The sequence below is a fragment of the Dendrobates tinctorius genome, unplaced genomic scaffold (genome assembly GCF_039654945.1).
Source record: "Dendrobates tinctorius isolate UK_male_01 unplaced genomic scaffold, ASM3965494v1 ptg000021l, whole genome shotgun sequence".
NCBI lineage: Eukaryota > Metazoa > Chordata > Amphibia > Anura > Dendrobatidae > Dendrobates > Dendrobates tinctorius.
In genome coordinates this window covers 44,945,055-44,968,389 of record NW_027361689.1, presented here as the reverse complement: position 1 = coordinate 44,968,389, position 23,335 = coordinate 44,945,055, and the positions used below count along the sequence as shown (strand labels likewise).

The 23,335-nt window shown below is 48.3% G+C and overlaps 1 protein-coding gene across 4 annotated transcripts in view; it reads left to right on the top strand.

The window, feature by feature from the left end:
* The window catches only part of LOC141083865 (astacin-like metalloendopeptidase), a 157,926-nt gene that overhangs the window by 117,402 nt on the left and 17,189 nt on the right, over positions 1-23,335 (top strand). For 3 of the 4 annotated variants that reach the window (XM_073568351.1, XM_073568350.1, XM_073568353.1), the window contains exons 2-4: positions 19,368-19,389; positions 20,141-20,200; positions 22,161-22,295. In XM_073568351.1, the coding sequence (XP_073424452.1) occupies positions 19,368-19,389; positions 20,141-20,200; positions 22,161-22,295 (217 nt within the window). Of the gene's footprint in view, positions 1-13,336; positions 19,195-19,367; positions 19,390-20,140; positions 20,201-22,160; positions 22,296-23,335 lie in introns of those variants that run through there. The other variant, XM_073568352.1, reaches the window with a different exon arrangement.

Here is a 23,335-nt window from a genome sequence, read left to right as displayed (position 1 = left end):
GACAGTTTCCGACCACAGTTTGGGGTTTGCACCCTTCTTGGTGAGGGCTACCAAGGGCGCTACCAAAGTTGAGAAATGGGGGATGAATTGGCGATAGTAATTTATGAACCCCATAAAGCGCTGCAAAGCTTTGAGAGAATGGGGCTCCTGCCAATCCTTCACTGCCTGTAGTTTGGCAGGATCCATGGCCAACCCTTGGGCCGAGATGATATAGCCCAGGAAAGGCAAGGACTCCTGCTCAAACACACATTTCTCCAACTTGGTGTAAAGGGAGTTTGCCCACAGGAGATCGAAAACTTTGCGAACATCTCTCCGGTGGGAGTCGATATCTGGAGCATAAATGAGAATATCGTCCAGATAGACTACTACCGAGGTGGTAAGCATATCCCGGAAGATATCGTTCACAAAGTCTTGGAAGATGGCTGGCGCATTACGTAGCTCGAAGGGCATCACCAGGTATTCATAGTGCCCATCTCTGGTGTTAAATGCCGTCTTCCATTCGTCCCCCTCACGGATGCGAATCAGGTTATAGGCTCCTCGCAGATCAAGCTTAGTAAACACTCTCGCTCCCCGTAGCCTATCGAACAGTTCCGATAAAATGATAAGACAGGATGTTGAGAAGGCCGAACTTTTAAATTCCTATTTTGCATCTGTTTTCTCTCAGAAAGGAAATGTAACATCAACTGTTCTTCACTGTCCTATTAAGGGAATAGAAGAATCCAGGATATCTATAAACAGAAATATAGTGAGGAAACACTTAGCTAACCTAAATGAATTCAAGTCTCCAGGTCCAGATGAATTACACCCCAGAGTACTTGTCATGGTCCAGTCCGGAGTTTATCTTCTGCTGTCTTCACTCCGGACTGGTCATGCGGGGGTTAATCTCCTCAGCCTCGTTCTGGAGCTAGCTGGGCTATTTCAATCCCTCACAGCCTGCTGGCCAGTGTTAGTGATAGCTCAAGCTTGCAGTTTAGAGCCGCTGACCCTTGTACCCTGGTGATCCTCCTGCCTTGGACTGATATTCACGTGTATGACCCGGACTGATTTCTGACCCCGTCTCTTGGTATTTGTTTCTGCTGTTACGTTCCCTCTCTGGCATCTGAATCCCTGGCTTGTACCCTGACCACGTATTTCGTCTCACGTTTTGGACCCTGTGCTCATGTTCTGGCTTTCTGACTCTCGGCTTTGGTATTTTGACTACGTGTATTGCTGCTCCTTCTGGTACGTCTGCTCCTGTTAGTTTCTGACTCGGTTCGTCTGACTATTCTCTCTCGTTACCTGTGGCACCTGTGCTATTGCTCAGGGTTGCTGCTCTTAGTGTATAACCTCTCTTCCCTCACCAGCTCCCCCTGGTGGAGGTTTCACTACATTATCACTAACCACACATTTAAACGGGATTTTGCTTTTTTTTTTTTTCTCTGGCCATGGATCTGCTGCATAACTTGGCAGATCAAGTGTCCAGTTTGACACAGATGGCGCAGGACTTTTCTGTGAATCATCAATCCCTTGTCATGTCTCAGACCCACTTACAGAAAGAACTGACTGAGACTATTAAGACCATGCAGGGAAACACCTCTCATATTGTTTGTCCACCAGGTGACTCTGTAGATGTTATTTTGCACTCTCCTGAACCCTCAGTTAAACTTCCTGACACATTTTCTGGTGAAAAAGATAAATTTCATATATTCAAGGAGAGTTGTAAATTATGGTTTTCTCTTAGACCCCGATCGTCTGGGGATGAGATTCAGCGGGTGGGGATTGTTATCTCCTTACTTAGGGAGGGTCCCCAATCCTGGGCTTTTTCATTGCCTCCTACTGCCCCTGAACGGATGTCGGTAGATAGGTTCTTTGAGGCCCTAGGACTTATCTATGACGAACCGGACCGTGTTAGGGTGGCAGAGGACACTATTTTGGGTCTGGGGCAAGGGAAGCACTCAGCCGAATGGTACAGCTCCGAATTCCGTCGATAGTCCACTGAGGTGTCCTGGGACGACTCTGCACTGAGATGTCTGTTCAGGAAGGGACTGTCGGATTGCTTGAAGGACGCTCTGGCTCTCCATCCACCTCCCAGTTCATTGGAGGAGGCTATGACTCAGGCTATCCGTATGGATCGGAGACTGCGGGAGAGAGGTGTTACTCAGCGAGGGGTTCTGTTTTTCCCTGCTAACCCTGATGTTTTGCTTCCATCTGAACCTATGGAGGTGGGAGCCACCAACCCCCAGGAAAAAGAGAGGAGACGGCGACGTGATGGAAAATTGTGTTTTTACTGCGGAGATCCCGGACATTGGAAAAAAGACTGCCCCTCCTGTCCTCCGACTAACAAGCGGCTGAGTCTGGGTGATAATCGTGGAGGTCACCCAGACTCTCAGGTACCTTTTTCTTCCTTTTCAAGAGTACTGCTAAAGGTGGAACTTGGTGTTGAGAACGGCTTTTTCCATACTTCGGCTTTTGTAGACTGTAGGTCATCTCTGAACCTGATTGACTCTAAGCTGGTTGCTCACTGTAGATTAGGGACAGTTAGGTTGGAGACTCCCTTAAAAATTGTGGCTATTGATTCTACACCTCTCACTAAGGATGGTCTCCATTTCAGTTCTAAAGAATTTACCCTCAGGGTGAGGGCCCTACACCAGGAGCGCATGTCATGCTTTGTTTTGGATAACCTCCCTGCTGGCCTGGTGTTAGGGTTTCCCTGGTTGCAACGGCATAACCCAGTTATTGACTGGGGGTCCCGGGATATTGCTAAATGGGGACCTGGGTGTTCTGAAAATTGTCTTGTTACTGTGTCTATGTCATCTGTCAACCTGGAGGGTATTCCGGAGTACCTAAAGGGTTTTAAGGATGTGTTCTCCGAAAAGGAGGCTGAGGTTCTACCACCACACCGCCCATTCGATTGTGCCGTGGATCTTGTTCCCGGTGCCAAATTGCCCAAAGCCCGGCTGTACAATCTCTCCGGCCCTGAGCGGGCTGCTATGAAGGAGTATATCTCTGAGAGCCTCCGTAAAGGGCATATACAGCCATCTGTCTCTCCCGTGGCAGCGGGGTTCTTTTTTGTAAAAAAGAAGGATGGTGGTTTACGCCCATGCCTCGATTTTCGAGAACTGAATAAAATAACCATAAGAAACGCCTACCCTCTCCCACTGATACCTGATTTGTACAATCAATTGTCGGGGGCCAGGTGGTTCTCTAAGTTGGACCTCAGGGGAGCATAAAATCTCATCCGTATGCGGGAGGGGGATGAATGGAAAACTGCGTTTCTCACCTCTGAGGGTCTGTTTGAAAATTTGGTTATGCCCTTCGGTTTGACTACCGCACCAGCGGTATTCCAGAATTTCATTAACCATGTTTTTTCTGATTTTATTGGACGTTTTTTAGTTGTTTATCTTGACGATATACTTATATATTCTTCTGATAGACAGTCATATGGGTCATCTTCATGCGGTTCTCCAGAGGCTCAGGGAGAACTCACTCTTTGCCAAATTGGAGAAGTGTTCATTTTTTACTCAAGAAGTGTCCTTTCTAGGGGTCATCCTGTCCGCTGAGGGGTTTCGTATGGACCCTAGGAAGGTACAGGCCATTGTGGATTGGGTGCAACCCAGAGATCTCAAGGGTCTTCAGCGATTTCTGGGTTTCGCAAATTATTACAGAAAATTCATCAAGGGGTTCTCTCAAGTGGTCAAACCCCTCACTGATCTCACCCAAAAGGGAGCGGATCTTAAAAACTGGTCAGCTCCAGCTGTGGCGGCGTTTTCTTTGTTAAAAGAACGTTTCATGACTGCTCCGGTACTGGTGCAACCTGACTTGTCTAAACCATTCATCGTAGAAGTGGATGCCTCTGAGGTGGGAGTGGGGGCTGTGTTGTCCCAGGGGCCCACCACATTAACTAACTTAAGACCCTGTGCCTTCTTTTCTAAAAAATTTTCCTCTGCTGAAAGGAATTATGATGTGGGTAACCGAGAGTTGTTGGCCATTAAATTGGCTTTTGAAGAATGGAGGCATTTTTTGGAGGGGGATGTCCATCGTATCACTGTCATTACAGATCACAAGAATCTGTCTTACATCGAATCCGCCAAACGTCTGACTCCGAGACAGGCAAGGTGGTCACTTTTTTTTTCCCGATTTCAGTTTTCCATCACTTTCAGACCAGGTTCCAAGAATGTGAAGGCGGATGCCTTGTCTCGCAGCCTAGATCCGGTATCGCCTCCAGAGCCTCCTTCCTCCATTCTTCAGCGCGGGGTGGTGGTGGCCTTGGTGTCCCAGAGATTGGAGCAGGAGATTCGTGAGGCCCAATCTCTAGCTCCCCCATCCATACCTGAAAATAAGCTCTTTGTGCCTGTCCAGTATCGGTTAAGGGTGCTTCGGGAGTTCCACGACTCGGCTCTGAGTGGGCATCCAGGAATCTCGGCCACTCGTAAAGCCATCACTAGGCTGTTCTGGTGGCCCTCGTTGACTTCTGACGTCACTGGTTTTGTGTCCTCCTGTGAAACTTGTGCCCGCACTAAAGCCTCCCACAACCGGCCGGCCGGGGAATTGGTGCCACTGCCAATTCCGGATAGACCGTGGACTCACCTGTCCATGGATTTTATCACCGATCTCCCACCCTCTAATGGCAAAACCGTGATCTGGGTAGTTGTGGATAGGTTCAGTAAACAAGCACATTTTGTACCCTTAACGGGCCTTCCTAATGCTGAGACTCTATCTAAGCTATTCATTGAGCATGTGATTCGGTTGCATGGTGTGCCTGTCAGTGTGGTGTCTGATAGAGGGGTGCAATTCGTGTCAAAATTCTGGAGAGCTTTTTGTAAAAGGCTGGGCATCAGTCTGACCTTTTCATCGGCCTACCATCCCGAGACCAGTGGTCAGACTGAAAGGACCAATCAGTCTTTAGAGCAGATCCTGCGGTGTCTTGTCACATCCAGACAGGATGATTGGTGCTCTATGATACCTATGGCGGAATTCGCCTTCAATAATCGTGTCAATCAGTCTACTGGTACTTCTCCTTTCTTCTGCAACTATGGGTTTCACCCTCATTTTGGTGAATTCTCCAGACTAGATTCGGAGTGTCCAGGGGCTGATTCAGCCTTTTTGCGGTTGGAGGAGGTTTGGAGGGAAGTTCAGAGAAACATTGGGGAGGCTCAGGGCAAATATAAGTTTTTTGCAGATAAACGACGCTCGGTGGGGCCGACTTATCAGGTGGGGGATAAGGTATGGTTATCCACCAAAAACATAAGGCTGAGAATTCCCTCTGCTAAGTTGGGTCGCAAGTTTATTGGTCCGTATGAGATTTTAGAGGTGATTAATCCTGTGGTCTTTCGCCTGCGGTTGCCTCCGTCATTACGGATTCCTAATGTGTTCCATAAAGCGCTTCTGAAGCCATCGGTGCCTTCATCTGATGACTCTCCCTCGCACCCGCCGCCTGTTATGGTAGATGGGCAGACCGAGTACGAGGTGGAACAGGTGGTGGATTCTCGTATGCTCCGTCGTTCACTTCAGTACTTGGTCCATTGGAAAGGATACGGTCCTGAGGATCGGTCATGGGTGCCGGCGCGTTCGGTCCATGCGTATTGGTTGGTCTGGGCCTTTCACGCTCGTCATCCAGGGAAGCCTGGGGGTCCAGTGGCCCCCCATTGAGAGTGGGGTACTGTCATGGTCCAGTCCGGAGTTTATCTTCTGCTGTCTTCACTCCGGACTGGTCATGCGGGGGTTAATCTCCTCAGCCTCGTTCTGGAGCTAGCTGGGCTATTTCAATCCCTCACAGCCTGCTGACCAGTGTTAGTGATAGCTCAAGCTTGCAGTTTAGAGCCGCTGACCCTTGTACCCTGGTGATCCTCCTGCCTTGGACTGATATTCACGTGTATGACCCGGACTGATTTCTGACCCCGTCTCTTGGTATTTGTTTCTACTGTTACGTTCCCTCTCTGGCATCTGAATCCCTGGCTTGTACCCTGACCACGTATTTCGTCTCACGTTTTGGACCCTGTGCTCATGTTCTGGCTTTCTGACTCTCGGCTTTGGTATTTTGACTACGTGTATTGCTGCTCCTTCTGGTACGTCTGCTCCTGTTAGTTTCTGACTCGGTTCGTCTGACTATTCTCTCTCGTTACCTGTGGCACCTGTGCTGTTGCTCAGGGTTGCTGCTCTTAGTGTATAACCTCTCTTCCCTCACCAGCTCCCCCTGGTGGAGGTTTCACTACAGTACTGAAGGAGATATCAGAAGAAATTTTTTGAACCCCTCTCCATAATCTTTGAAAATTCTTGGAGAACAGGAGAAGTCCCAGAAGACTGGAGAAGAGCAAATGTTGCTCCTATCTTCAAAAAGGGGAAGAAGGTGGACCCAGGCAACTATAGGCCGGTGAGTCTGACTTCTATACCAGGAAAGATCTTTGAACAAATTATTAAACAACATGTATGTCAGTACCTGGATAAGAATGAAGTGATTAAACAGTCAGATGTCAGACTAACTTAATTTCCTTCTATGACGAAATCACTGATTGGGTGGATCAAGGAAATGCTGTAGATATAGTATATCTTGACTTCAGCAAAGCATTTGACAAAGTATCTCATACAATCCTTATTGAAAAAATGACTGAGTATGGAATGGACAAGGCAACTGTTAGGTGGATTCATAACTGGCTTAGTGATCGGACCCAAAGAGTGGTCGTAAATGGCTGCACATCCAGTTGGAAGAATGTCTCAAGTCGGGTACCACAGGGCTCTGTCCTGGGCCCTGTATTGTTTAACATCTTTATCAATGATTTAGATGAAGGAATTGAGGGTAAACTGATTAAATTTGCTGATGACACAAAGCTAGGAGGGATAGCTAATACTAGAGAAGAGAGAGAGGATTCAAAAAGATATAAATAAACTGGAGCAGTGGGCAGCAACTAACAGAATGGTTTTTAACAGGGAAAAATGCAAAGTACTACATCTGGGCAATAAAAATGAAAAAAGCATATACAGAATGGGAGGAATAGGGCTAAGCAACAGCACATGTGAAAAAGACTTGGGTATACTAATAGATCACAGACTGAATATGAGTCAACAGTGTGATGCAGCAGCAAAAAAGGCAAATGCAATTCTAGGATGTATTAACAGAAGCATACAGTCTAGATCACGTGAAGTCATTATTTCCCTCTACTCCTCTTTGGTCAGACCTCATCTGGAATATTGTGTCCAGTTTTGGGCACCACATTTTAAAAAAGACATCAACAAACTGGAGCAAGTTCAGAAAAGAGCGACCAGAATGGTGACCGGTCTGCTAACCCTGTCTAATGAGGAAAGGTTGCAGGATTTGGGAATGTTTAGTTTGCAAAAGAGAAGACTGAGCGGAGACTTAATAGCTGTCTACAAATATCTAAAGGGCTGTCACATTGTAGAAGGATCATCTTTATTCTCATTTGCACAAGGAAATACTAGAAGCAATGGGATGAAACTGAATGGGAGGAGACACAGATTAGATATTAGAAAAAACTTTTTGACAGTTAGAGTGATCAATGAGTGGAACAGCCTGCCACGAGAAGTGGTGAGTTCTCCTTCAATGGAAGTCTTCAAACAGAGGCTGGACAGACATCTGAATGGGATGATTCAGAGAATCCTGCTTTGAGCAGGGGGTTGGACCTGATGGCCCAGGAGGTCCCTTCCAACTCTACGATTCTATGATTCTATGATATCAGGGGTAGAGGATACTTGTTCTTACAGGTTATGGCGTTAAGACCCCTGTAATCGATGCACGGGCGTAATTCACCATTCTTCTTTTGGACAAAGAAGAATCCCGCTCCCGCCGGAGACACCGACTTCCTAATGACTCCTCTTGCCAGATTCTCCCTGATATACTGATACATGGCTTCTGTCTCTGGGAGAGATAGGGGGTAGACTCGACCCCGGGGAGGCTCAGCACCGGGCAAGAGGTCAATAGGACAGTCGTAAGGGCGGTGCGGCGGAAGGGTCTCCGCCGCCTTCTTGGAGAAAACGTCTGCTTACTGCTGGTAAGGCTGGGGAAGCGAGGAGAGATCTGAGGGAACCTCAGAGGTAGCAACCTATATGCAGTCCCTCGAACACCTACCCTCACAGGACTTGCTCCAACCGACTATTTTTCCCGAGGACCACTCTATGTGAGGAGAGTGAGCTCGTAACCAGGGAACTCCTAGGAGGACCTGGTCAATACCTTCGGGCATGACCAGAAGAGACAGCATCTCCTGATGGGAAGGAGACAGTGAGAGTCTCAGTGGAGCCAACTGGTGTGTGATTTGGGACGGGAAAGTCGCACCATTCACCACTCTGATAGTGACTGGCTGAGGTAGCAGGACCAGGGGGATTGCGTGTTGGAGGCCGAAGGCAGATGACATGAAATTGCCCTCCGCTCCAGAGTCCACACAAACCTCCACCACCAGAGTGGAAGAATTAAATTCTAACGCCCCTTTAAACAGGAGCTTGGAGGAGAAAGTCGCTGTGTCTAGTAGGCCCCCTCCGATCACCACTAGATGGAAGCGTTTCCAGGACAATGTGGGCACTGGCTAGCTAGGTGCCCAGTCTGCCGACAACGGAAGCAGACTGAAGGTACCCACGCGGACCGGGCCCTGGACCCCGTGCGAGACACCTCCATGGCCCCTGGAGGCTCAGGCGGCTGACTGAGGGGTTCCAGCGGCCTAACAAAGTTTGGAACCAATCTAAATTTTTGGCAGGACTTGGTGCGCTCCAGCCCTCGCTCAGTAAAGCGAATGTCTATCCTGGTGGAGACCATAATGAGCTCCTCCAAGGTGGTAGGCACATCCCTGGTGGCCATGGCATCTTTGACATGGTCAGCCAGGCCTCTCCAGAAAATAGGTATGAGAACCTTGTCTAGCCACTCCAGCTCTGAGGCCAGAGTCCTGAAGAGGATGGCATACTGACTGACCAGAGACGAACCCTGGGTTAGGGCCAACAACTGCAGTGCGGTGTCGTGCGTGACCCGAGGCCCCAGGAACACCTCCTTCAAAGTGACCAGAAAATGGGTGGCACTCTGTACCAGGGGATCGCCACGTTCCCACAGCAGGGTGGCCCACTCCAAGGCCCTGCCCAACAGAAGGGAGATGATAAATCCCACCTTGACCAACTCAGAGGGAAATTGTGTGGCCAGCAACTCCAGGTGAATGGAGCACTAACTCACGAAACCCCTGCATGAAGCACTATCACCCACGAACTTTTCAGGCAGCGGGAGGCAAGACAAGGACGGGGCAGGACTAGCCGTGGAGACACGGGCGACAGCCTCTGTAGCTGCTTGAACAGTGACCGAAGTAACATCCACAGCTGAGGTGGAACGCTATAGCGCTGCCAACCTACCCTCCAGCTGCTGGATGTATCTATACAGTCGTTGTTCGTCCGCCATTATTAGCCAGACCCTGGCGCTAGGATAATGTTAGGGCTGGCGGAACGCACCCAATTATAAAATAATAGTTGGTGCGTTCGCAGCCCGGGGTCCACCGCGCCGAGGTGGTACACTGCTGCTAAATAATGGCGGGAGAATCTAGCTGTGTGAAACCAGTCACACGTGAGTTACGTCACCCAATGTGAACAGGGGCGAACTCTGTTAATGCACAGAGCCGCATAACTGCTGAACGTAGATGCCGGAGCCTGTTAAGCTCACAGAGCCTGGGCAAAAGAGCGCACAGTGTACGGCCACAGAACTCTACCCCAAGGACACGGGGTTAGAGTCCTTCTTGGCCCACTGAGCGCGCGGCGGTGCTGCCGCGAACGCCGCTATAGACGCTGGCTATGGAGCATGTGCACTGAGGCCTGCAGAGTCCCTGGTGAGGACAGATGTCTGACTCAACCTCTGACCTACCTACGCCTAAGCCTGGGCGCTAGCAGGCTAGGCTGCACAACACATGTGTACCAAGGGTAGGGGTTTCTTAATGAGTCATTCACCAGAGACAATCATATGTGCATACATCACTCACTCCACATAGTCTGTAAATACAGTCTTATCCTAGCGCATGGCCGAGCGGCCATGTGAACCTTTTATAGCCGCGAGCGTCCGGGACCTGCCTTGCTACTCGGATGGGCCAATCCAAACAGGAGCAGGACCTGAGAACATGACCTTCGATCTCCAATGGGAGATCACTCCACAGGCATGCTCAGTGGCCCGACATGGGGACTTAGCCCCTGGAGAATCTCGCTGCTGAGCAGCATGTATTGCCATAGCTGTGCCAGAGGTGGCAGCAGCAAGCAAACCCACGGAGCTGGTCTGGGCAGAGCGCCTGGACCGACGAGTTTGCTGAGCAACCTCCACTGCGGCTGGAGAGGAATGGGAGACCGCTGGAAGTAAGGCTTGGGATTCTCGCTGTGCAGCAACAGAAATCTGACGCCTAACATACTGTCTGCTCAATGTGGATGGCCTGAGGACAGGGAGGAGGAGTGAAGAGGAGGAGGGAATGGTCAGTTATCCTCTTGGTAAGGACATGGAAGTCTTGCCTGTTATCTGTCTGGCATGCATGGCTGAGTTTATGTCACGCTGCCTTTCCTGTGACACTCATGTTCTCCAAATTTTGGATGACAGGCAATACTGATTGGTGACAGTTCTAGACCCACGCTACAAGAAGAACTTCATATCTCTTATTCTAGAGGCAGACAGGTGTACTAAAATGTTGGACTACCAGAGGGCCCTTCTTGCGGAATTACTAAAAAATTCCCATCTGAAAACGCTGGCGGCAGAGGTAACAGTTCATTGGACAACCAAGGTGAGAGAGTCACAACTCCAATCCAACAGAGGCAGTGGAACACTGGCAAAGTTCTGGGAGAATTTTCTCAGACCCTCCCATTGCCCTGGCCCTGAGGCGTGGGGTACTCTCCCAAGGAGTGCAAAGTTTTGGAATATGCTGAGGGAGTACCTTGCTGACCGTACCAACGTCCTCCGTGATTCCTCTGTGCCTTTTAATTATTCATTATCCAAGCTAGATACATGGCATGAACTGGCTTTCTCTACTGCGCTCGTGCGCTGTACTCACGCTCACGGAGAGCACGGTGCCTTGCTCTCTGGCAGTCACTGGGCACATGGTGCCTCGCTCTCTGGTAGTACTGCTGTTAGCGGTGAGAGCCAATGGGAACAGTCCTTCGCAGCGCCAGTGCTCTAAGGATGGAGCACGCTGCTCAGCCTCGTACGCGCTGCTTGTCCCCCATTAAAACTCTCTGATGGCATGCACACTTTCTCTTAGCCTCGCACCCTGCCTCTAGATCACCAAGTCTGTCTATTACAGTCTGTCGCAGCGCCGGATCTTCGAGTGCGTAGTGCACTGCCCCCCTTCCTGCTCGCACGCTGACAGCGGGGGACTCACTCCTGCTTCACACGCTTTTTCCCTCAGCTTCCGGCCCAGTTCCCTGTCTAAACATGCCATCTCTTCCTGGGTCATGGGGCCTGTCCGGTCCCCTATTCCTTCCCCTGGGAAACTGGGGATGCAGCCTTGACAGTTCCGGACCCGGCGCAGCACAGGTACCCGCAGCAATCCAATCCTCTCATCTCTAGCCTTCAAACTATTAGCCAGCAAGATGAACTTTGATTATTGTCAAAATCTTTGAGGGTTATTTTTTAAGTGTTGCTGTCCTGTGATTTCTCATTAAAAATAAGCTTACAGCTCAGCATTATTATGGGTTTGAGAGATCAGTCCTGTCAAACTAATCTGATCAGCTTCCACAAGGAGGTAAGTTCATGAATGTACCAATTTGGATATTGTCTTAACTTTTTAAAGGCATTCAATATGGTGTTCCATGAAAGGTTGGTACATAAAATGATAAAAATTGTAGAATTAGGTTACGAACTAGCTCAGTGATAAGAAACAGAGGATGGTTATTAATGTATTACACAATGATTGGTTTTCAGTTAAGAAAGCGGTAGCACAGAGGTGAGTATTGGGCCCTTGTCATTTTGGTGTATATTCCACTATTGCACATTCTAATGTCGTTTCCCCCCCCCCCTTTTTTTTTTAAAGACAATCCTGCCATTAAGATTTTGTTTTCCGCATTCACAATGTGATGGAAATATCATGATATTTGATTAGGTCGGACAGTTACACACGTGGCAACTAATTCTCCCTGTTTAAATTACAAAACATTGATAAATTAGATTGCATCTTGTTTTGTCGGTCTATAAGGTGTGATTTTTTAAAATCTCCCACTTTCCTCATCACATTACAGTTTCCAAGTGTAATCTGTGATCAGAGGATGAGCTTTTTAGTGTAAATACTGAAATTGGGACACAATATAAAAATGGCTTTAATCTTTTATATGGAGATCACCGGTCAGCACAATGTCTGCTGTACTTGGAATATTCAGCGTGCCCTGGCATTCCTACTGTCACTGAACTTGCCACATTCCTTAATATAATGCTAATTGTCTCTTGTTCCCCCAATAGATGTCACCTATCAGGCTTACTGTTTTTTAAGACTGGGTTCAGACTGGTGGGCACTGATCTGATTAAGGAAAGTGCCACTGACTGGGTGTGCCTTTCCTACCCTCCCCTTACCCCTGATTGGTTCGGGCATGACAGCTGCCCTTCCATGATTTAATGAGGTGGGATTTAAGTATGGGGAGCCAATTGGGATAAAGAAGGGATTAGCACAGCCCCTTCCTATGTATATAAAATCCTGGGATTTTAGCAGCCCTTCCTCTTCCTCCGTTCACTGCGGTCCTGGAAGTGCTTTTTTAGCACTGTCTGGTAGGAAGATGGCAGACCCTCTGATTGAGGCCCTGCGAGCTCGGGTTCTGCAGGAGGGTGAGCCCTGGCTTCGGTCAGTGATAGAAGGGATCAGCGCTCACCTGTCCTCGGCGGTTATGCCCCATAGCGCGGTTCAAGCAGCGGTCACCCCTGCCGCGGCCGCTGCGGCTCAGTGTGTGCGGCCGGCGGCGGGGGGGCAGGGAGGAGGCAGTCGGTCCGGGCGCCGTACCCGCCCTCCTCTGCGTCTCCGGGAGGCCTCACCGGTGCCTGTTGGGCTGCATGGGCAGTGGGCGGCAGGGCGGAAGTCGCCACCCCCTCACTTCCGGTCTGGCGCCGAAGCACGGGAGGAGTCGGCGGCGCTGCAGGACATAGTGACTGGGTCCCCGGCGGCAGCGCGCAGCAGTGGTAGCGTGCGCGCCTCACGTGCGGTACCCAGGGAATCGGGCACAGGGAGGGAGGTGTGGGGTCAGGGTAGTGGGGAGCTGTCGGTCCCAGCGGTGGGACACGTTATGGGGGGCAGGAATAGCACCTCCTCCGCAGGGTCGGCGGAGGAGGCAATTAGAGCACAGGCCACGGTACCATTAGGGGGGGGACAGGGACAACCACCAGCTTTTCAGCAGCAGCCGGGGTCAAGCCCGTCACAGCCGCCCTTGATTATGGCTGTTAGTGCCACAAGGGGTAACTTACATATGGATGACACTGTGGCTACGTCTAATGACGCCCAGTTTTCGCAGGCCCAGAACAGGGTGGCTGCGGAAGGGGTTGCAGGGGTTAATGCTGATTTAAGGGGTTCCCCAGGCAGGAGGGAGGACAGGCGTAGGCGCCGGAGATCCTCGTCCTCTTATTCGTCGTCCCCACAGTCGCGGCGGGAGCGTCGCACTTCTCGGAGGAATAGGAAGAGGTCCCGGCGGTCGGGGCGCAGGGAAACTTCTCGTGGTCGTCATCATCATCGGTCCTCGAGGCGTGGCTCCCCATCTTCGGTGTCGGAGGTGTCCAGCACGTCTGCGAGTCCTGAACATGGCCAGGGCCCTCCTCCTGGTCATCGGGAGTCGAGGGCACGGTCAAGGACTTTCAGCCTGGTCGAGGTGGCCGTGCCTCCCAGGGCTTCAAGTCGCAGCACTTTCAGCCAGGAGAGGTGTCCAGGAGCCGGAGTACCTCCATCGATGGGAGTCCCTCCTCCATCAGCGGACGCGGGTGAGTGTTCCCTTTTGGGACTAAAAAGTGCGTATAATGCTGTGGTTCTTTCAGCTCTGAAGGCGTTGCTTGGGCAATTGCCCTTAACATCCGATGTTGTACAAAACAAAGCAAAAGTCGATACCGCGCCAGCGGGAGTATATAAAGATACCATGTTTTGTGGGGTGAGTGCGCTTGGGTCGCACATCGACGAGGAAACTAAAACAAAAATTTGGAATAATGGTTTTATAGATATTTGGTCGCTAATTTCTGTGGATCAACATACGGTGGATAAAGAGAGGAGAACGTTTGAGAGATTTACGGATAAAGGGTGCCAGAAGGTGGCGAAAACGATGAACAATTGGTTGCAGGCTTTTGCAGTGCTGGGTTGCATTATGGGTCAGAAGCATCCGGGTCGTTGTTCGGAGCTTTTTATTTACCAAAATTTGATTTACAACTCTTATAAGGCTCATGGTGGATCGGCATGGTGGCGGTATGACGAAGAATTCCGGAGGAGATTGGCTCTCCATCCAGATATTGGTTGGGGGGTGAAAGCGACCGAGGTTTGGTTAAGGTTGATGATGACACAAAGGCCATCTCCCTTTTCATCAGCGGCTGCTGGACAAAGCACAACAGGTTCCAGTTCAGTGGTCGTGCGAAGACCTGGTGCCTGTTGGTTGTTCAATGAAGGGCACTGCAGATTCTACGGCCTTTGTAAGTTTAAGCACGAATGTTCGGCATGTGGCGGTTCCCATCCAGCATGTAAATGTTCGCAGCCACCAGGAAAGCTGCCCATTAAGCCGCAGCAAACTGATAGGAAGGACGCCGGTGAGTGTAGTCGAGATGGGACCGTGGTTAGACCGTTATCCTAATAAAGAAGCGGCTGGTCAGCTGCGTTTTGGTTTTTCTGAGGGTTTTTTCATCCCCTTCCGACTGCAAAAATGCAGTGGTTTCCCGGCGAATTTGAAATCAGCCCGGGAACATCCAGAGGTTCTTGTCGAGAAGATACAAAAGGAGGTTCGTCTTGGTAGGATGGCTGGCCCCTTTTCAATACCGCCGTTTTCGGAGTTTAGAGTGTCGCCGTTAGGGGTCATTCCGAAGAAGGAGCCGGGTTCGTTTCGATTGATACATCACTTATCGCATCCGAAAGGGTTTTCCGTCAATGACGGGATTTCGCCCGAAGATGCATCGGTGTCTTATGCATCGTTTGATCGGGCGGTAACGTTGATCAGAACGGCGGGTGAAGGTGCTTGGTTGGCAAAATCGGATATTGACTCGGCGTTTCGTTTGCTGCCAGTGCACCCGGATTGTTTTCATTTGCTAGGTTGCCAAGTGGACGGCGAATTTTACTATGACATGTGTCTCCCCATGGGATGTTCTATCTCTTGTTATTATTTTGAGCTTTTTAGTTCATTTTTGGAATGGGTAGTGAGATGGGAATCGGGGAGCAGGTCCGTTACCCACTACCTGAATGATTTTCTTTTTGTTGGCCCAAAGGGCTCGGATTTGTGTAACAGGTTGCTTATGGCTTTCACGACCATGGCAGACAGATTTGGTGTGCCATTGTCCCTAGAGAAGACCATCGGCCCGAAGCAAGTTTTATCGTTTTTGGGCATCGAAATTGATACGGTCGCAATGGTGTACCGTCTTCCCAGTGAGAAAGTTCAAAAATTGATGTCGATGATTGATGGATTCATGTCTGTTAACAAGGTGACCCTTTTACAGATGCAATCGCTGTTAGGTCTCTTGGTTTTTGCCAGCAGAATCATGCCAGTGGGCAGGGTTTTTTCGCGGAGGCTATCCTTAGCTACGAAAGGTGCGTCTAGCCCCCATCACAGGGTGCGGGTTACAAAGACTATGAAGGCGGATTTGGAAGTGTGGCGTTTGTTTTTGGAAAAGTTCAATGGTCATACCTGTTTTATGTTGCCCCGCCGCATGGCTCGTGATATGGGATTACGTTTCACAGGAGATACAGAGACTGGTTTTTTGGCGGTTTTCGAGAACAGGACGTGTAGGGAGCCGTGGCCGGAGGTTTGGCGGAGTTTGGAGTTATGTCGGGACGGGACGTTATGTGAAATTTTTGCGATTGTCGTTTCAATTGAACTTTGGGGTGAGTTACTCAGTAACCAAGAGATTCATATGCAGACTGCTGATTTGCGCGTTGCTAGATGTATCAATCATATGTCGTCCAAGTCGCAGCCGGTATTGAGCCTGCTGCGCCGGTTGGCTTTATTGAGTCTGAGATTTAATATCTGGCTTCGAGCTCAATTGGTACAAGAAAGTGATCTTTGCATGTCTAACTTTTCCATTCACCCTGATTTACAGGTGCTATCAGGTTCTTGCCCCAATGCTCTCCAGGAGGTTTTTCGATGTCCGCCGCACCTGTGGGAGTTGGTCGCGAACAGCTGATGTCGCTGGTTCGCTCATCGGTGACTGCGTCGACGTGGCAAGCTTACGGTAAGGCGTGGAAGGAATGGTGTTTAGTGGCGGGTTCCAGGCCGGTGCAAGACTGCGGGGAGGCGAGATTGCAAGTGGTAATAGAGTACCTCTGCCATTTGAGGGATAGGGGTTTGTCGGGGACATCAGTACAGCAGCGTTTGTCGGGTATTGCCTTTCATTTTCAATTGTTAGGTTGGGGGGATGTGACGAAATCCTTTATTATTCGGCAGGCCATTAAAGGGTGGAAGAGGATTCATCCTTCTAGTGAGTGTCGGCGTCCTATTTCGCTAGCCTTACTGGGCCAGCTGATAGAGATTTCGCAAAAGGTCTGTAGTTCGAAGTTTGAAGCGGCCCTCATATCCGCGGCGTTCAGTTTAGCATTTTTTGGAGCATTAAGGGTTGGGGAATTAGTTCCACGTGGAAAATACGGTTCAGAATGTGGATTACTAGTTGGGGATGTGGTTTTCTTGGACACAGCGGTACGGGTACGAATAAGGAAGTCTAAGACTGATACATTGGGTCGGGGTTCTTGGGTGTTGCTGAATGCCTCAAACTCCCCGACGTGCCCGGTTGGTTTGCTGACGGTATACTTGGATGTTAGATGCGGTGGTGAATTTTTCTTCACGCACGCAGATTCATCGCCATTGACGAGATACCAATTCCAGGCGGTATTCAATAAATGTTTGAAAGGGGTGGGAGTGCCGGTTCGTGATTATGGCACACATTCTTTTCGAATTGGGGCTGCTACGGAGGCTGCTAAGGAAGGTTTGGCTGATGAGGAAGTTCAGCGGATCGGGAGGTGGCGTTCAGCGTGTTTTGCTAGGTACATTCGTCCGGATTTATTGTACTAACGCTTCAATTCTTTCTGCAGATCCGGTTAGACCAACGGTATGGCTGCTGGGACACTCGTATATATTTTGGGCAGCGCAGCGAGCGGAATGTCGCCCTGGTGGGAGACATTTAGGCTTTCGAGATGTGTCCTGCATGTGGAGAGGCATCCGGGGGTTGCAATGGCCGCAAGTTCTCCCGGAAGTGGTGTCGATTTCAAGAGGAACCAGGGGTCCGACAATTTTGGTTTTGCATGCAGGGGGAAATGATTTATGTTCCTACAAAATGGCGGAGCTCCTTACAATGATGCGAGCCGACATGGAGCGATTTCATGGTTTTTTTCAAGAATTGGTTTTCGTATGGTCAGAAATTGTTCCGAGGGCTGTGTGGCAAGGAGAGAGGGATGGTATAGCCGTGGAGCGTACCAGGAGGAACATAAATGCTCGGATTTCTAAGTTCGTTCGCGAGCGTTTTGGGGTAGTGGTTAGGCATAGACAGTTGGAAGGGGACAATGCTGCATTGTTGAGACCCGATGGTGTACATTTGAATGATATCGGGCTCGATATTTTTCTCTCTGGTCTCCAAGATGGCATTGAGCAGGCATTGCTGTTGATGGGTGGGGGTCGGAGTCCTGTCTGAGGTCAGGATCCTCCGTGGCGTTGGAGAAGTTATTGCACGAAGCTACGGCTTGCCGGCTGACTTGCCTGCGTCTATGGAGCGGGGCATTGAGCGGCTAGCGCGTTTTAAGAAAGCTAAGTGCCTGTTTACAAAAGGTTGTTAAATTTTATAAAAGAAGTTTAATAAAGCTGTGACCGACTTTCACCCATCATTTGTTTTCAGTGTCTAATTAAAAGTGGTTAAGAGGGGCTGAGGAAATGCGTTAAGGGGTTACCTTCCCCTCCTTTTAGGTCAACACAGTCTGGTGGGCACTGATCTGATTAAGGAAAGTGCCACTGACTGGGTGTGCCTTTCCTACCCTCCCCTTACCCCTGATTGGTTCGGGCATGACAGCTGCCCTTCCATGATTTAATGAGGTGGGATTTAAGTATGGGGAGCCAATTGGGATAAAGAAGGGATTAGCACAGCCCCTTCCTATGTATATAAAATCCTGGGATTTTAGCAGCCCTTCCTCTTCCTCCGTTCACTGCGGTCCTGGAAGTGCTTTTCCCACCCTCCCTCCCCTTTTTGTTACAAATTTGCTGATGTTATGTTATTTCGTTCTTTTATTCGTAGTTATTACAAGTCACGGCGTTGGAGAAGTTATTGCACGAAGCTACGGCTTGCCGGCTGACTTGCCTGCGTCTATGGAGCGGGGCATTGAGCGGCTAGCGCGTTTTAAGAAAGCTAAGTGCCTGTTTACAAAATTTGTTTGTTAAATTTTATAAAAGAAGTTTAATAAAGCTGTGACCGACTTTCACCCATCATTTGTTTTCAGTGTCTAATTAATAGTGGTTAAGAGGGGCTGAGGAAATACGTTAAGGGGTTACCTTCCCCTCCTTTTAGGTCAACACAGTCATTGCTGTTTTGTTTTTAAGTTGTTTTTTTCCCTAAAAAACCCCAAAAACTATTCTACATTTTTTTACCATGATTTTCAGAATTCATGTCAAAATCTGCAGAGCTAAAGTGATAATCCAGCCCCAATATAGCATATATCATACGGCATAGGTAACCTGATTGTGCTGAAATATTTATCAGGACCACAGCCAGGCTAATAGTAGCAGGTGACATTTATAGTATTGCTGTCGTCTTATGTGCCAGAAGGGCCCCCTCAAGCACTAGGGTCTGGGCGTAGCAGTAACCTCTGCCCCCATTTATAGTTTATGATTACTTGATTCCTTTAATATATAATTAGAGTAATCAGCGTGTAAAGGAGGGGTCCGAGGACCATCACCACCATCCATGGTTCTGTGTGAGGATTGGCTGATCTCATCCTCTGGAGGGATTTATATACAGCATCTATTCAGCATCTTTTACAGCTGTTTCAGCAGTCACTAAATACAAAGTACAAGACCATGGAGGTGATGAAGGTGGCCTTCTTGCTGTGTTTGGCTGGCCAAGTTCTGTCTAGACCGGTAAGTCCTAATCCATTTGCCTATTTTCTTTATGACTTTCGGGTGCTAGGATTTATGCAATGTTTGTAAGTACTACATTGTAATGCATGTATCGTATCCATGCTGGGATCATTTTCTGGAAGGTCTTCAACTTTCTTCTAAGAACTAATGGTCACTTTTTTTGCTTTTCACAGATGTATGAGCCTTATACTCAGGGTAAGTTCTCCTTTTCAGAATATTGATGTGAGAATATAGTAAAATCTCCCACACATGTTTCAGAGATGAATTTGCCTTTTTACCTCCTGATTATGTGAGTACCCCTCCCTGCAGGCCTTTAAATGCCCAACATGATCTGCAGGACCAGAGTGACTCAAGTATGTAATGGAACTCAAGTAACAAGAAAAATGGGGAACCCTGTTTTCCATTTTTTTCATCCTTAAGGAAATGACTTGGTTAAGAAAATATTTTCTGGTGGTCTTGTTTGATGATAACTTTAGACTATTTTTGCACGAATATATTGTTCTTTGACAAGATATTCAAATGAATCCCCAAAAACTGATAAACCACATTTTTGTGGCTGTCTGGAAAGACTAATACCGTCAGCACAATTGACAGCGTCCATAGCTTCATTCATGTTAAAGGCTCCATCGAGGCTCTGTACGGGGTCTCGACAAAATGTTTTTCGTGGATTCTAACAGAAACACCAACTCAGCCGAGAGTATTAATGTGAACCAAGCCTTGGTTGTGAATTTAGGTTGGTCCTTTGTCGGAAATGTTACCAAGGCTTCCATATTCCAAGCATGACTTTAATTTATGCCAATGGCCAGATCTGCTCATCAACTTTGCTTCTGTGTATGTGGCCAACTCCACTCTGGTACATTTCTATATATATGTCAAGAAATCTGTATGGACTCATCATGCTATCCTGTGTTTATAGCGATGGCTCCTTGTCCTTTTATCTCTACAGATGACAGTAATTCTCGCCCGGACCCCACTGTTTTTGAAGTCATTCAGGTTGCAAACAAAGGTAAAGTTCTCAAGAGAATTCTGAAAAGTTGACTTATTGCTTTATTTGTCTGATGATTATTGAAGTGTAACTGTTGGGTTTACAAAAATGTAAAGTGAACCTGTTAGGCTGGATAATTCTGTTAATCTGGAGATATAGGGTTAATCTGCAGGTTAGTGGGGTTATGAAAGGGCCCGAGAGATGTACTAAAAGTGCGGCACCTGGGGAAAAAATGAAGAAAAAAAACATCATTTCTATTGGGAGCCAGCGGCTTTCTGTCATACCAGCATAGCTACAGTCATCGGAGCAGTGCCTATAAGTGCATCTCGGCACTTTGACTGACAGCCATCTCTCTACTGATGGACTGCACAGCGAGATGTCAATCAAAGTGCCGAGTGTGCATGTAGTCGCTGCTCATTCTTGTGCGCAATGACTGAAGCCACTCTGGCACACTTATGACTGAAAGCCTTCTGTTCCCAGGAGAAATAAAGTCCACTTACTCCAAGATGACGCACTTTCAGTTCATGAGCTGGGCCCCTTCATAATGCTAGTAATCCGCAAATTAACCCTACATCTGCAGATTGATAGCATTATCCGACCGGACAGGTTCCCTTTAACTAGTCCATGAAGGATTGATAGACCATATCATGGATAATAGGAGAATATTGAATGGGCATCTAATCAAGACACCCTCTTTTACCGAAAGCCTGTTAGGCTTCAGGTTTCTGCGTCTGCTCTGCAGGAATCTAGAGCCTCACATTCTGCGGTCTCCCGCTGTCTTTCTACTACAGAGGAGATTACTTTGCAGCAGACCGCTCCAGATACTAAGTCCCTCTGTGCTCCTACTGGGCATGCTCACGAGACGATCTCCCATTGGAGATCGGTAGTCATGTGCCCAGGTCCTGTTCCAGATCTCATTGGTCCATCTCGGAGATCTGGAAGGTCCCGCACGGCTATAAAAAGTGCGCGTGGCCGTTCTGCCATGCGCTAGTAGAGACTATACTTGCTATGTGTGAATGGTGACGGATGTATGATTCTGGTGACTGACTCATTGAAACCCCTCCCTATGATACTACGCATGTGGATAGGGAACTAGAGAGATAGTCAGCACCAGTCAGTGGCAAGCTATAGGACACAGTGCATGCCGCACCTCTGCACTAGCGTCCGATGGTGTCACACCTCACGGCACTATCATATAGCGGCTGTAGTTCCCGCCGCGCTGCAGTTAGCAGCACTTACCGGCGTCCACGGTAGCGACGCCGCACGCACGGTAGGTCAAGACGGACACCGACCTCTGTCTTGGGCCGTGTCCTAAGGAATATTATACCGTGTGTGCACGCCAGCTGAGACCGGTGAAACTAACAGGCTCAGCGTTTATGCTTTAGGGCCTCTGTGAGGTTAACAGAGTCCGCTCTGCGCACCCCGGGTGACGTTTAACCCGAGCGCAGTATACCGCCTTATAGCGAGTACGCCATTACTCAGCAGCGGTTGTTACACCTACTGCACGGTGGACCCCGGGTGGCAAATGCACTTCCTGTTATTTATATTTAGTGCATTCTGTCGTCCCTAACAAAGCCCAATGGTTGAGAAAAGCCGGTCACTGTGAAATATATCTTTACATGGTGGTAGCTGAAATTAATATGTGGACAGGATCTTGCCGAGTGACATGATTTTTGTTAATATATCTCCAATCTAGCTCATTAAGGGGAATCCAGAGTTGGGGTCTTCCCTCTATGTAGATGTGGTCTATGTTTGGCCCAATGTCTATGGGTGACTTAGGTTTAGTGCTACATCTACATGCAGATGGCATTTGCTGGTGAAGGAACAGGGAACAAATAGAAGAGAATGACTGTAAATTCAGACTACATGGGGTGTATAATAATAAAGACATAAGTTTGTATATAAGCTGTATTCACAACTGCATTTTTTACTAATATCTAGTGTACAAAAATCAAAAATTAGATCTTTGTTTCCATCTTAGATGTTCAGTTATTGCTGAAAGAAGGTGATATAGCCGTTGACCTCAGACGTAATGCTAGGAAATGTAACACATGCAAGTGGCCGAAGAACGCCAATGGCATCGTCCCAGTGCCATATACTATATCTTCTCAGTACTGTAAGTGTCTCCTATTTGGTTTCTCATTGTTTTACTTGCTGTTACAAAACTAATGTCAATAGTATTAAGGGAGACTTCTAAAACTTTAATTTTGGATGAACAATCCCTAGGACAGTTGATTAGCGAAGCCACAGCAGATCATTCTCCACCTTGTGTACCCAGGCACAGCGCCACCCACACAGTTGTGGCTGTAGCTAGTACTGCAGTTAAATGCATTTCTATGCAAGTGAATGGTATGCAGCTGCACGACCAGGTTCAGTTCTAGATAGATAGTACTGTGAATGGGTAATCTGTAAATATTACATAGCACTCACTAAGCATAAGCCACAAGGGTTTGTGACAAGTCAGACATTTATGACATATCAACAGGTTGAGTCTTTGACAGCAGCAGTGAGTACAAGCTCAATGCTGGAAGTGTACATCGCCCATGTGGTGCAAAAACCATTCCCAAAAATTTGGCCGAAATTCACCAAAAGGATGAAATAAGTAAAACATCCTTTATTGGTCACAGGTTTGATCTTTATCTCTCAATGGGAGGTCGATATTCTGGAGGGTTGCCAGATTGGTTTGTGGCCTACTCGAGTAGTGATGGACAAATACACAGAGACAGGTTATGTATCTGGAAATGCAACACGGCTGTTTAATCAGATCCGAGTTTATATCCTCTTCTAAGTAGGTGTTTACATTACATCATCATATTTCATTGGACAGTAAGTTAACCAAAGGTAAGCATAAATGGTTTCAACCAATCAGAGTCTTATTCAGCAACCAATCAAATTGTTCTGTGTTGTTAATTATTAGCAATTGTTGTTGCGTGATGGAAACTTTAGTAGGTCTTGTGTAAGTTACACAAGACCCCAATATCAATCTCATTCATCTACCCTCATGACGGTTATAGCTCCACTAGATTATGGCCCGATGCTATCGCATCGGGAGGATGCGATAGCATCACACCTCTTGCCATGTTAACCCTCAACACACACACTCCTCAACACACACTCCTCTCACCTTTCACCATCTCCACTCACTCTTTCACTCCA